The 13,282-nt window shown below is 46.7% G+C and overlaps 1 protein-coding gene and 1 long non-coding RNA gene across 4 annotated transcripts in view; one reads left to right on the top strand and one right to left on the bottom strand.

Annotated features, from left to right (window-relative positions):
- Positions 1 to 13,282, bottom strand: part of LOC142456785 (uncharacterized) — a 34,864-nt gene that overhangs the window by 11,687 nt on the left and 9,895 nt on the right. Inside the window, exon 3 of one of the 2 annotated variants that reach the window (XR_012786098.1) lies at positions 3,424 to 3,563. The exons of the other annotated variant lie outside the window; for it this stretch is intronic. This is a non-coding gene — a long non-coding RNA (uncharacterized LOC142456785). Of the gene's footprint in view, positions 1 to 3,423; positions 3,564 to 13,282 lie in introns of those variants that run through there. 2 annotated transcript variants of the gene reach the window in all.
- Positions 1 to 13,282, top strand: part of FSD2 (fibronectin type III and SPRY domain containing 2) — a 34,350-nt gene that overhangs the window by 20,335 nt on the left and 733 nt on the right. For both annotated transcript variants that reach the window (XM_075558045.1, XM_075558044.1), the window contains 4 exons: positions 1,055 to 1,188; positions 3,823 to 3,937; positions 5,042 to 5,053; positions 11,529 to 11,711. In XM_075558045.1, coding sequence (XP_075414160.1) covers positions 1,055 to 1,188; positions 3,823 to 3,937; positions 5,042 to 5,053; positions 11,529 to 11,711 — 444 coding nt within the window. The remainder of the gene's footprint in view (positions 1 to 1,054; positions 1,189 to 3,822; positions 3,938 to 5,041; positions 5,054 to 11,528; positions 11,712 to 13,282) is intronic.

The following is a 13,282-nucleotide window of genomic DNA, read 5'->3' as shown; positions in this document are numbered from 1 at the left end:
GCTCTGTCCTCCAGGGTCCCTGGAGTCAGGACAGACGCACCAGGAGAGGGGTTGGTTTGGAGTTAGTTTTGGAAAGTTGCCACAATGCTTTTCTTAAAGATGAATGAAGATGAGCGAATGAATAAAAGGTTAAAGTTCAGCTTTATTTATTTATTTAATCCCAACTGAAGTTTACCATTCATTCATTCACTCAACAAGTATCTAGTGCCTCCACAGTGCCAGGTCCTGGGCAGACACTGGTGAACCAGACAGACTAGTTTCCTGTCCTTGTGGAGTTGACAGCCCTGGGGAAAAGGAGACAAAAAAAACACAACAAATGCATGAATGCTGAAGACTCCTCTTTCCCACCAAACTGAAATTGCTGGCAACCACAAGAATATCACCTGGAGCAATTTTGGGTGCACAACCTGGTAAAGAACCTGGAGTGGAGCAGGTAGTTCACTCGGCTGATACGGAAGCATGTGTGTTTTGAACCCACCCAGTGGGGCCACAGAAGAAAGACCTGGTGATCCACATGGATCTACCCTATAACATGTGGGGTCGCCACGAGTCAGTCCACCCCGTCAACAGGTTGAATGTTTTCATAGGACTGTTTGAAGTCTTCCCAAGAGTTGGGGGCCAAGGGATTGACATCATGGGCCTTTTTCAAATGGGCCCTGTCTGCTCTGATCAGAGTCACTTATTTATAGGCATGGACTGGGGGCCTGGACTCCAATCCTGCCCTCAGAGAGCTTTTGATCCTAACAGATAGAAGGAACTTCATTAGATTCTACAGCTTGCAGGCCTCCTCTGACCACCATCAAAACACATGAAGTGCTGGAAGAACTAGGATGGGAGCCTGGGAGGAGAGGCAGGCACAATCATAAGTAACCAGGAAGGGAGAAAAGTGGGAGGGGACAGAAGGCTACACTCTTGGCTGTGCTACTGTGGGTCAGAGGGTAGGGGCAGGAAAGTGAGTTGAATATCCCAGTTTCAAAAGAGATGCTTGGAGCTTGAGTCCAAGGGTCCAGGTCCCCCAGCCCCATGGTGATTGCGGCTCTGCTTCCTCACACAGGTCTGTTGTGGGCATCCCAACCTGCGAGGCCCTGGTACAGCTGCAGCCCAGGCAGACCTACACACTCTACGTGAGAGCCCTCAATGTGGGTGGGCCCAGCGCCAGGAGCAAGCCTGCCACCATCCATACCACAGGTCTGTGCCCTTGACCATGCAGCCAGTTCTAGTAGAAATAGATGAGAGTACACGGATATAGACACAGAGCAAGGAAGGCTGGACAGAGGAGCTCAGGGGTCATCATGATCCTGTGGTCCCATTCCACAGATGGGGAGACTGAAGGTCCAAATCACAAAGCAAGTTGGTGACTGAACAAGTAGTAGAACTTAAAGCTCATTGACCCCAAACTATTGTGCTTCTTTCTCTATACCCCTCAAGTACACTAAACTTGTCACACTAGACGTGGATGGCCCTGTCACTTCATATCTCCAACAGGTTGAACACCACTCCTGAGAAGAGACTTCTATGAAATTCCCAGGAAGTCATTGGCCTTGACTTACCTCCCAGTTCTGGCTGTCAACCCAACATCTCCCTACCCACAGGCCTAATGTAAATTTGTCTGGTCCCAGCAGAAGCCCCTGAGTGTCGCAAAGGGTTAAGCACTCAACTACTAACCAAAAGGTTGGTGCTTCAGGCCCACCCAGGAGACAGGCCTGGTAACCTGCTTCTGAAAGGTGCAGCCTTGCAAGCCCCGTGGAGCAGTGCACTGTGAATCAACTAGATGACAAGTGGTGTGGCTTAGTGGGTACTCACATCCCTAGTTTCAGCTTGTCACTGGCTATCATCATGTCACAGAACTGGCATATCTCCTGTGTCAGTGGTGAGTTAGCAGACAGGGCCGGCGACATTGCACCTGTTTCCCGTTCTTCCAGAGTTGTTGTGTCTCCAGGTTCTGAGCTTCACCAGGACTCATTACAGAGAGCCAGTGCTGCCCATGCCCCACAGAGCAAGGCCAGCACAGGCCATGTGGGTGAGAAGCAGAAGCAGCGAGGCTGGCCCTGAACTAAGGGGACAATGTCCTCTTGCCTGGAATCTCACTACAGAACCTGGTGTCACATGTCCTCTGATGCCAGGAAGCTGACAGGAGAGTGACCTATTACCTCCCCTTCACAGTTAGAGGGATCAAATGAAATGGCCACGGAAGGTGCTAAAGCTGGTGGGGTTAGTGCCAGGATTGGCTGGCACCTCTAATTTCCTGTGCTGACTTGGTGGGTTGAAATGTCAAACTCAGTACAAGAGGACACAGAGAAAGAGGTTCATACAGCCAGCTCTTGATTACCAGGCCATCTATTTGTTCAGGTAATGGTTTAAGTATATTTATGAAAAGAACATGAATCAATGTGAATTCAGCAAACCCACTGCATGTCCCAAATGGCTCTTGTTTGGGCCTAGCGAACAGGCAGTGACGGAAGGCCGGTTTTAAGGTGGGAATGTACCTCGCCCTTGCTAGCCAGCTCGACAGTGGACCAAACGTCCAGTGGTGCCAAGCTGTGGAAATAGTTGTGAGTGGTTTAATAGCAATGCTGTGAACTATCGATTGAGATTCTTAGAAGTGAGAAGAGGGGAGGGCGCCCTTTCTGGAGCATCCGAAAGAGAAGGGCCTGGCTGACGGCCCACAAAGACTTCTGTCCAGAAGATGGCGCGCTGGAGGCGCAGGCAGTAAATGCTGAGTGGCTGGCTCAGACTGCAACCTGGGAACCCCGACAGAATCCTACTCTGCCCTGTAGGTTCCCAGTCAGAACCAACTCATGGGCAGGGAGGGTGTTTTTGTGGGGCAGCCCTAGTGGAGTAGTGGTTAGGAGTTGAGCTGCTAACTGCAAGGTCAGCAGTGTGAAACTACCAGCCGCTCTGTGAGAGACAGATGGCTTTCTACTACAGTTAATCTCTTGGAAACCCACCTGGCAGTGAACTAGCTCCATTCCTGAGTGGAAGTTAAATTTTGCTAATCCCTGTCAACTGGATGATTAAGAATTCCCTTGGTTTCTAGTGCCTTTTTCCTGTAGCGGGCAGGTTCGAGTCTGGGCTGTGCACCACATTAATAGCCTGTGACATTTAAGAGCACTACTGGAGGCAGAGGAGCTTAAGGCCCAAATTGAGTCCTTTGAATTAACCAGCTGATTCTGTAACCACCCTCTCCCTCGGTTTCCTCATCTACAAAATGGAAATCATGTTTCCAGGGGTAACTGGGGAGAAGGAGTGATATAAGATTTGCAAACTGTTTAGCATAATACAACCCCCACGCCCTGCCCAAACCCAAACTCGCTGCTGTGGAGCCCACGATTCTGAGGACAGGGTAGACCTGCCCCAGGGGGTTTCCGAGGCTGCAATCCTCTGGAAGCAGCGCAGCATGGTTCTTCCCAACCACTGCGTACCCCAGCTCTCATCGCGCAGTATGGCCACCTGCCTTCTCCTCTTCTGTCAACTGTCCTTATCAGGAGGCCTGGTAGCATGGCGGGTCACAGGCTGGGCTGCCAACTGCCAAAGCCGCAGAGTGAATCTGGAGAAAGACGGGGCTTTCGGCCCCCATTAAGAGTCACGGCCTGGGAAACCAAAAGGGGCAGTTCAACTGGGCTTTATAGCGTCAGTAGGAGTGGGAATCGACTCGGTGGTAGTGGGATTGGTCGTCACTATTAGTGTGGTTATTCTTATGCACTGCTCAGGTCTATGAGCCTGACAGGAAGATCAGCCAGCAAGGCGCAGTTAGGCCCTTCCCCACAGAACCCAGTGCAATGATTGGCTGGGCTGTTTGCTGTGTGTTCCCTCCCCGCACAGGTAGCTACTTCCACCTAAACAAGGACACCTGCCATCCCTGGCTGACCGTTTCTGAAGATGGGTTTACAGTCGTCCGGAAAGAAAGGAAAACAACAGCAAGGGAGCCACTACCCAGGTGCTGTATCGACTGCGCATGAGCACACACAGTTTCTCAAATAGACACTTGGTCAGGTTACCGAAGACAGATAAAGGGAACAGGAATCCTCAAAATGAATGAGACAGGGGCTTGGGGAACAAGGGACATGAGCGGGGGCTGGTGGATGCAGACAGAAGGGGTAGGTTGTGACCTCTCAGGAGGAGAAGTCCTGGGCTGCCAGAGCTGCAGGGTTCATCATGAAGTGATGGGATTGGGATCCTGCTGTCAAGTTGTGGAAGAAGAGATGATGACATGTATTTAATGAGTGCCCACTATCAATTAGACAATGCATTTTTTTCACCATTTTATTTCATTTTCTTGGGAGGGTTAGTCGTGTGTGTGTGTGTGTGTTTGTGGTGGGGTGGGTGGTTCCTAGCTCCTTGTGCTAGGGGGCTCCTGAATAATGCATTTTTAAAATGGGCAAAGGATTAAGAGGATATTCCACAAGCAGGTGAAAAGTTGCTCAGTGTTGCTGCTAGGTGCCATCAAGTCTGTTCTGACTCAGTGACTCCCAGTCCTGCGCCACCCTCACCCTCGTTGCTATGTTTGAGCCCACTGTTGCCACCACTGTGTCCATCCATCTTGCTGAGGGCCTGCCTCTTTTTTGTTCACCTTCTCCTTCTTCTTGATAACATGTTCAAAGTACATGAGCTGAAGTCTCGCCAGCCTTGCTTCTAAGCAGCTTTCTCACTGTACTTCTCCCAGTACAAAGTATTTGTTCTTTAACAGTCCATAATATATTTAATATCATAGCCCAAAGGCATCAATTTGTATCCAGTCTTCCTTATTCACTGTTTAGCTTTCAAATGTATATGAGGCTTCTGAAAATATCATGGCTTGGACCAGATGTACCGTAGTCCTCAAAGAATATATTTTGTTTGTTTGTTTGTTTTTTTAACACTTTAAAGAGATCTTTTGAGGAGATTTTCCCAGTGCAATAATCATTTGATTTCATCTTCATCAGTAAATGCTTCAAGTGTTCTTCATTCTCAGCAAGCAAAGTTGGGTTATCTGCATTTCACAGGTTATTAACAATTCTTTGTTTGGTATGTTAGGCTGAGTTGTCTAGAGAAACAAATCTAGTGACACTCACATACATATAAAGTTTGTTTTTTGTGTAACAAAGAGCTTTATATGAAAGGGTAATTGTATAATAAGAAAACATCACAGCCCAGTCCAAATCAAGTCTGTAAGTCTGATATTAGCCCTAAGTTCGATACTAGTCCATAAATCTCTCTTCAGACTCACATGCAATGACACAGAATGCAGGAAGATCACGGGCCAGTGGATGAAAAGTCTTGTGAAGCCAATGACAGGGGAAACATTACAAGGCTGGCTCAGGTTTCCACATGGCTCAATGTGTCTTGTCAACAAGGAGAAACAGCAAGCGAGAAAGGTCCCAGAATCATGAGAAGGCCACGCTCAGGAAGCAGCAGCATCAGGCTATGACCTGACTGATAGGCGAGACCCCACCCCTGCACTTACTTATCAAGCAGACATGAAATTATGTAACTACCACAGACCACCCCTGGTCAACTTGACACCTTTACGCCACTCTTTAGACATATGTAAATTTATTATTAAATGAACATTTTATTAGGGGCTCTTATAGTCCTTATAACAATCCATACATCAATTGTATCAAACATATTTGTACATATGTTGTCATTATTTTCTGAACATTTACTTTCTATCTGAGCTCTTGGTATCAGCTTTTTTTCCCTCCCTGCCCCCCTCATGACCCCTTGATAAATTATTTTCATATCTTACACCGTCCACTGTCTCCCTTCTCCCGTGGTTTCTGTTATTCGTCCCCTGGGGGTGGGGGAGTGTGTGCAACTATGTGTTGATCATTGCAATTGGTTCCCCCTTCCTCCCCATCTTCCCCCTACCCTCCTGGTATCACTACTCCCATTCCTGTTCCTGGATAACATGTATCATGAGCTCTTATCTCTTACCTGTAATGTACCTTTGTACATGCTCTGGTCTAGCCCTCAGTGAAAGGCAGGACTGGGGTCATGATAGTGGGGGCTGAGGAAGCCTCAAAGAACCAGAGGAATATTGTGTGTTTCATCAGTGCTTTACTGCACCCTGGTTGACTCATTCCATCCTTGTGACCCTTCCATGAGGGGATGTCCCATTGTCTACAGATGGGTTTAGGGTCTTGCTCCAAGCACCCTCCCTCTCAACAATATTTTTCTTATATGTTTGTAGTCTTCTGATGCCTGTTACCCAATCCCATCGACACCTCATGATCACACAGGCTGGTGTGCGTCTTCCATGTGGGCTTGTTGCTTCTCTGCTAGATGGCCACTTGTTTACCTCCAAGCCTTTAAGACTCCAGATGCTGTATCTTTTGACAGCCAGGCACCATCAGCATTCTTCACCACATTTCCTTATGCACCCATTTTGTCTTCAGCGATCGTGCCAGGAGGGTGAGCATCACAGAATGCCAGTTTGTTAAAACAAAGTATTCTTGTGTTGAGGCAGGGATTGAACAGAGGCCCAAAGTCCCTCCACTATCTGTTAGTTACCATTTAAATATATGTACATAGGCCAATACCTCTATTTTTATGAATTAATTTATATATGTACACACCTATGTTTATACCTCTATCCATATATTTGCTTCCTAGATTTTTCCTGTTTCCTTTTACCTTCATCCTGCCCCACCATCATGCTCACCCTCTTAGTAATTCCTCTCAGCCAGATTGCTGTTGCTCCAGCACCGCTAGGATCTCTATGTCCTCGTTGTTGATTTTCATTCCCTAGTTGTTCCCCTGGCTATGGCGTTGTTTGCTCACCGCTCCCTTGCCCCTGCCTCCTCCTCCCCCAAATCCCTCTGGGACCATCAGTCCATTGCTTTCTCCTTGAGCCTCCTTCCCATGCCTATCTTTTGTAGGTAGGTAAAACCAACAATAACGGAGACAAAAAAAGATTGAATCAAAAGAAAAAAAGATACTTACTAGGAAAACAAAACCAAAAAAGCATACCTAATTCCAGGCCTGTCCACTGAACTTTGTTACTATCTCCCCAGTGGTCCTGGGAGAGTTCTGGGAACTGCCCCCTCCTAGCCTGATGTCTATTTTGGGAGCTCCTCAGGTGCTTTGTGGCTTGGTTTTGCTCCTGTTGCTGATCTGTTTTGTTCCCTTCTTGGTTCACCTACTGTGGGGGGTTTAGACTGAACTAACTCTCTGCCGTGTGTCCCCAGCATTGGCCTCTGTCGCAGTATGCTCCAGTGAGGGGACAAGATGTCTCGAGAGGTCAAACAAACATCTACTCTCCATCTAATGATTTGTTTCTCCAGTACCCCACTCCCAAGGTACCATAATGTGTTAGTCTGGGTACTTTAAAGAAACAAATCCACAGAAACTCATGTACAAGAGAGAGTTTTATATAAAGGTTAAGTGTGCATCAAGAAAATATCCCAACCCAGTGCTGCCCAAGCCCACAAGTCCAACATTAACCCATATGTCCAACACTAATACACAAAGTCCTCCTCAATCTCACAAAACACACACACTAAGATGCCAACTGCAGGAAGAAAGCCTAGTCAGTGAATGTGTAAACATTTCAGTGCTGGCAGGGATCTCCACACAGGTGCTCCAGCACCCAGGGCTGCATCGGGGTAGGTCCATATGGCTTCTCCTTATAAACTAACTCAGTGTCTTAGCAGCTCCATGCAGAGACATCATCCTCCAGGCTTGGTGTGCCAATATGGGGTCTAGACCCTCACTCTCTCTTTTTCCTTCTTCATTGGCTTCCCTGTGGGCATGGCAGGCAGGCCCCTCTCCCCAACCTATAGGTTTTATATTGTCCTCTGTAACACATACTTCTAGGGAAAGGGTCAGTTTGGTTCTGATTGGGGCTGGCTCTGTAGCCCACTCTGCTCATGAGCTGCTCCATGTGGTTACATTGCCCTCAGGGTTTGATGCGCCATGGTGGGGTCTGCATGCACACTCCCAATTCTGTGGAGACATAGCCAATACTCTCCTCCTGGGTGGGTTAGTGCCCTATTACCCTAGTGCCATTGTCTTCCCACCCCTTTTCTCCCTCCACTTTCCTTCTTTCCCCATTGTGTTGAAATAGCACTTATATGATTTTTAAACAAAACAATAATAAAATCATATCTAGTGCCTAACTAAATACCTTTGTCACCCCAATTTTGGGTATCTAATTTCTGTACTGTCTACTTATGTGAACCCAGTGCTCTGGAGGAGACAAGCATGTTCTTTGATGTGAAGAATCTTTATTCCATTTGGAACCTTGTGAGTCTGCATCCATAAGCAAAGTCAAATCAGGAGAGGCCATCCATAAAGTCTACAGCAATATACACCAATTCACAGGCTTAAAAATCTCATCTTCATCTAGTCAGGGTCTGGTCAACTCAATGTGGGACGCCGCCTCACTTAGCCTCACCAGGGCGCCCACAGGCTGCCTCGCCTTTTGACCACAGGCCCCATCAAAATTCTCAACAACCCTAGCCCCCTTGGTCTAGGTCATGACATAGGCTAAGGTTCTGCACAACTCTCTAAACTTCAGACCAGCCAACCCGCTCTCATCTTCTCTAGTCCCTGTGAACCAGGTCCATGGGTGTTAGTGGTCAGACTCAATTCCTCTCTCTATGGCTGCGTTTCTCCTACTTCCACTCAACATGTGGATCCAGGTGGTCACCTAGCAAGCAATTCAGGCTGCCCTCAAGTTCTCTTTAAGTGTTCAGTCCTACAGAGGAGAGTTCCTTCCTGCTCCAGATTTTTTTAGTTTCAAGCACCAACCACTAGTTCAGAATTCAAAAAGCCAAAGGGTTCCTTTTTTCCTTCAGTCTGTCAACAGCTCTCTCAGCAAATCTTTTTCAGTGCCAATGTCCGGAGCACTCAAAGCACTGAGTGAGGAGTATCTTTTCAAAGAACTTCTTTACAGGGTGTCCTACACCCAGTTAAAGATCCAATTTAATGGCTGAAGGCAAGCATGCTCACAAACTCTCTATTTTTCCTTCCCAATAATCATTTCTGCCACACATTGTATCAATAACAGTAGGCAAAAGAAAACAGCATAAACCTAGTGCAGCCAGATCCTAAACTCAATTTTTAAGTCAAATTCAATCCTTATCTAAACTGTCCCATTCATATGCAGGATGGTCTTAGGCCTCTGACTGCATCGAGCTAGTGTGGGGCCTTCTGCTGACCATTTTGACTAAGCACATGGTCTCAGAGAAGTTCAAGGGGCCATGTGCTCCCCAAGCTCAAAATTTGCATTTATCACTTTCATTCTCACCATTTCAAACAAGAATAAGCAAAACAACTTCTAGGAAACAAAACCTTCACTTCCCTTGTCTTTTCCATAAAACCACCCAGTCAACTGTATGGTCATATTTAACTTCCAGCTAGCCAAAGAAAAACTGCCATAAAGCAGAAGTCAAGTGAGCATCCACTCTCCATCTCTATGATTTGTGTCTCTAGCACCCCACTCCCAAGGTACCATAATGAGTTAGACTAGGTTGACTAGAGAAACAAATCCAGAGACACTCATATATGTATAAGCAAGAGATTTATATCAAAAGGCTAATTGTATATCAAGAAAACAGCCCATCCCAGTCCAGATCAAGTCCATAAATCTGATATTAGCCCATAAGTTTGATACTAGTCCATAAATTTCTCTTCAGACTCACACAGCACATGCAATTAAGAAGAACGCAGGAAGGTTACAGGCTGGTGGGTGAAAAGTCTTGTGGACCCAGTGGCAGTGGAAGCATCACAGGGCTGGCTCAGGTTTCCACATGGCTCAACATAAAACTACCAGCCCCTCCATGGGAGAAAGCTTGTCTTTCCATTTCCCTGAAGAGTTACCATCTCAGAACCCACAGGGGCAGTTCTGCTGTACAGGGCCACTCTGAGTCAGAATCAACTCCAACCTCTTTGTACCACGACATCAGTCCTTAGTTTTCTGCCTTGACGTAACCAAAATAGGGAAAACTGAAGCACAAGAACATACTCCCACCCCCTCCAGACCCACCACACACACACACACACACACCACCACCACCACCACCACCACCACCACCACCACACACACACACACCACCACCACCACCACCACCACCCTCCCAAATACAAACTTCAGTACGTGTGAAGAGGATAATGTGATGATTTCAGTGTTGAACATTCCAAATTTGAACCATTTGTTAGAAATGTGGTGCTTGGACTGGAAATGGCCTCATTTTGTAAATGGAAAAACTGAGATGGAGTAACGGAGTGGCAACAAGGTACAACAACCTGGTATGGGGGATTTGGGTTCCCCGAGGTCTCCTTGACTCCAAAGCTCAGCCTCTCCCACTGCATCTCATAAACTCACAATTTTAAAATGTCAACCCCACAATTATGGCTCAGTCATTTCATCAACCCTCAAGGCATTCTGGCTGAGTCACCGTGACGTTGACTTGGTTGGGCCAGAGCAGGATCTGAGGCTGGCTCAGATCAGGATTTTCCCAGACCACTGAAGACCCTTCTTCCTAGACCTCTCATAATCAGGAGTGCTACTGAAACTTCCAGGAACTCTGACCATGGACCAGTTCTGGAAAATATAGAAGAGATCTTCTTGCCAAAGCTTTGCTTTGGCACTGGGAATTCAAGGATTTTGAAAGAGAGGATATTTTGACGACAGCTGAACTTTCTAAGGATTTGGAGAGCTACATTGTCTGACGGAGAGAGAACACTCACTTTGTGGTACTGATGCAATTTATCTGGTCTATTAAACCCTTCCTCGGAGGAGAGCTGGTGGATTAGTGAGCCCTAGGAGCATACGATCAAAAGTTGGGCTCCTGACCACAAGGTTAATAGTTTGAAACCACCAACTGCTCCACAGGAGAAAGATGGGGCTTTGTACTCCCATGAAGAGTTAGTCTCAGAAATCCACGGGGCAGTTCTACTCTACCTTAGAGGATCGCTCAGGTAAGAATTAACTTGATGGTAGTGAGTTTTTCAGCTTTGGTTGGTCGAGGACCTCACTGTTATAGAACATAACTCTGACCTTTGTGAGTATAACTGTGCCTTGTTGAATGTGACGTCAGGCTTTCATGATGTATGAGTAAGGGGATTGCTAGTTTGCTCTTTTCGGCTCTGCCTCCAGAATCGGGGTTCTTGTCCTGTGCCAGGATCATATCCAATATAAACGTTATTCCATAGTCCCTCCAGGCTAGTTCAGTGCCACAAGCGAGGGGGGGTCAGTCCATAAACCTTCAACACGATTCCCCTGGACTGTACTGCATTCTTAAATCAATCTTTTTTAAAACAAACAAGCTGACCAAAGCTTTACTTTTGCTACCACAAAAACCCTAACCAGTATATATTTAAAAAGCAAACAGCCTTTTTTGTTGTTTCCATGTCTCTTCCTGTCCATCACCAGTGTAATCATTCTCTTCTCATCTTTAGTTAGTCAGGATAGTTTTGAAAGAGGAGTTGGCTGCTCTCCAGTTGGGCGGTGTTCAGTGGCACCTACCTCCACATCTGTAGACCACCTACCGACCCACCCCAGTATTGGATATCACTCACCTGCCCACGCTGCTTCTTTCTAAAACCAGGTGTGTCGCTGTCAGGGGAGATCTCATTCCAGTGCGTGGGCGCCATTACTGGGAGGTCGAGGTGGATGAGCGCTTGGACTATAGTGTTGGTGTGGCCTTTGAAGACATCCCTAAACAAGAGGACCTGGGCACAGACCGCCACTCGTGGTGCATGAAGCATACGTTTGCATCATCAAGGTAAGTTAACATCAGTACAGCCAAGATGAAAGTTTACTTCTGAAAGACTCAAACAAGCGGTGCCCACTCACAATAATTAAGTCCCACATTATGGCTCAGAGTTATTCCATCAACCCTGATGGAATTTAGCAAAATTACTTTGCAAAAACATTCTAAGGTGTTTTAAGACTTGCCTCCGGCCACTTTCTCTTAAAGTCCAGATGAGAAGAGAAAGAGCAGCTTTGGGCTACTTTTGAGATTAAAATGGCTAAACTCCATGGACAGATGGTTTTATGTGGCAAGCACTACTCTACACCCTTCTGTGATAATCTCCATTTACCACTCACAATTGATTATCCTATTAAAAACACTAAGTTGCAACTCACAGCAGTTTAGGTAACCCACTCAATGTGGGCTTCAGAGCGTGGAGTCAAAACCAGGGAAGTCTAGGTCCAAGGACAACATCCTTGACCACTATGTGATTGGATTATTAAATGTTAGTTATTAAATGAATATAATTAATCTTAAAGACCGGTTTTTAAATTAATGTAGGTAAGAGGCTTAATGGCTACCTTTGGTCTACTTCTGCTAGGCGTTGTCTTTACCCAAAGGGAATGGTTCTGGAGTAGACCCATAAAGCGGGGGAAACCCCATGTCCAGGACAATGGCCTTTCCCAGATTTGAAAGGTTATGGCTCCAACTCTCCTTTGCCTTGGAGACTGAAAAACAAGATAACCCTGTGCTCCCAGCTCCCCTCGCGGTCCTCTCTGAGCTTTGCTGAGTCCTTCTCATGTTTCACCTGCAGTGTTCGTGCCCGTGACCCTCCAGGACGGTTATGTACTTGTCTAATCCAAGACAAAGAGGAAAATCCGTTTTCCCCGACAAGCTATTTAAACTATAGTGACTCCTACTGAACCTCCGCAGCTGTTTACAGGATGTAGATATGCGAGGGCTATTACAAGCTCATGGACAATTTCTGAGGCCCTTTGGCATTTATTAAACCATATCTTTTATTTGGGGATTGTCCCTGAAATAACACTAAAAACTGAAGTCTTTCCATTGGAAAGGTAGATATCCAGGGTCAGGAAGGCTGAGGAAACAGGAAGGGAGAAAGTAGGTGTGTGCGTATAGTGAGAAGGATGGAGACAAAGTAACAGGAGTGGATCAAAGGGAATAAAGAACAAGGAAAGGGAGAAACAGGCTAAACACTAGCGGAGACATTTCTTGCAGCCGTCTTGGAAAGGTGTCTCAGTGTGTGTCTTATGAGTGGCAGGGAATGTGAGGTCTCCAACCTCAGCTCAGTTTGGTTCATAGTTCTATTGATGTAGGAGGGACGGTGGGAGGGTGGTGTCACTGGCTTCCAGTGGCTGCTCAGTTGAGGAGAGAAGCGAAGAGGCAATCAGGTGAATTGGAGGAGTGACAGGCTGGTCTGCTCTGACACCCTTGTTCAGATCAGATTCCAAGTGTTCCTCCCAGCTGCATGCTGGCACACAGTGCTCTTCAAATGTCTGTAGGTAGCAGTTTGGAAATTTCTGTAGCTGTCCAGCCCTCAGCCCCCCCCCCCCAGTTATGTTTCAAAGCACATGAGCTTC

Source organism: Tenrec ecaudatus, chromosome 9 (assembly GCF_050624435.1).
Source record: "Tenrec ecaudatus isolate mTenEca1 chromosome 9, mTenEca1.hap1, whole genome shotgun sequence".
NCBI classification, from domain to species: Eukaryota; Metazoa; Chordata; class Mammalia; order Afrosoricida; family Tenrecidae; genus Tenrec; species Tenrec ecaudatus.
This window is presented reverse-complemented; position numbering and strand designations above follow the sequence as displayed.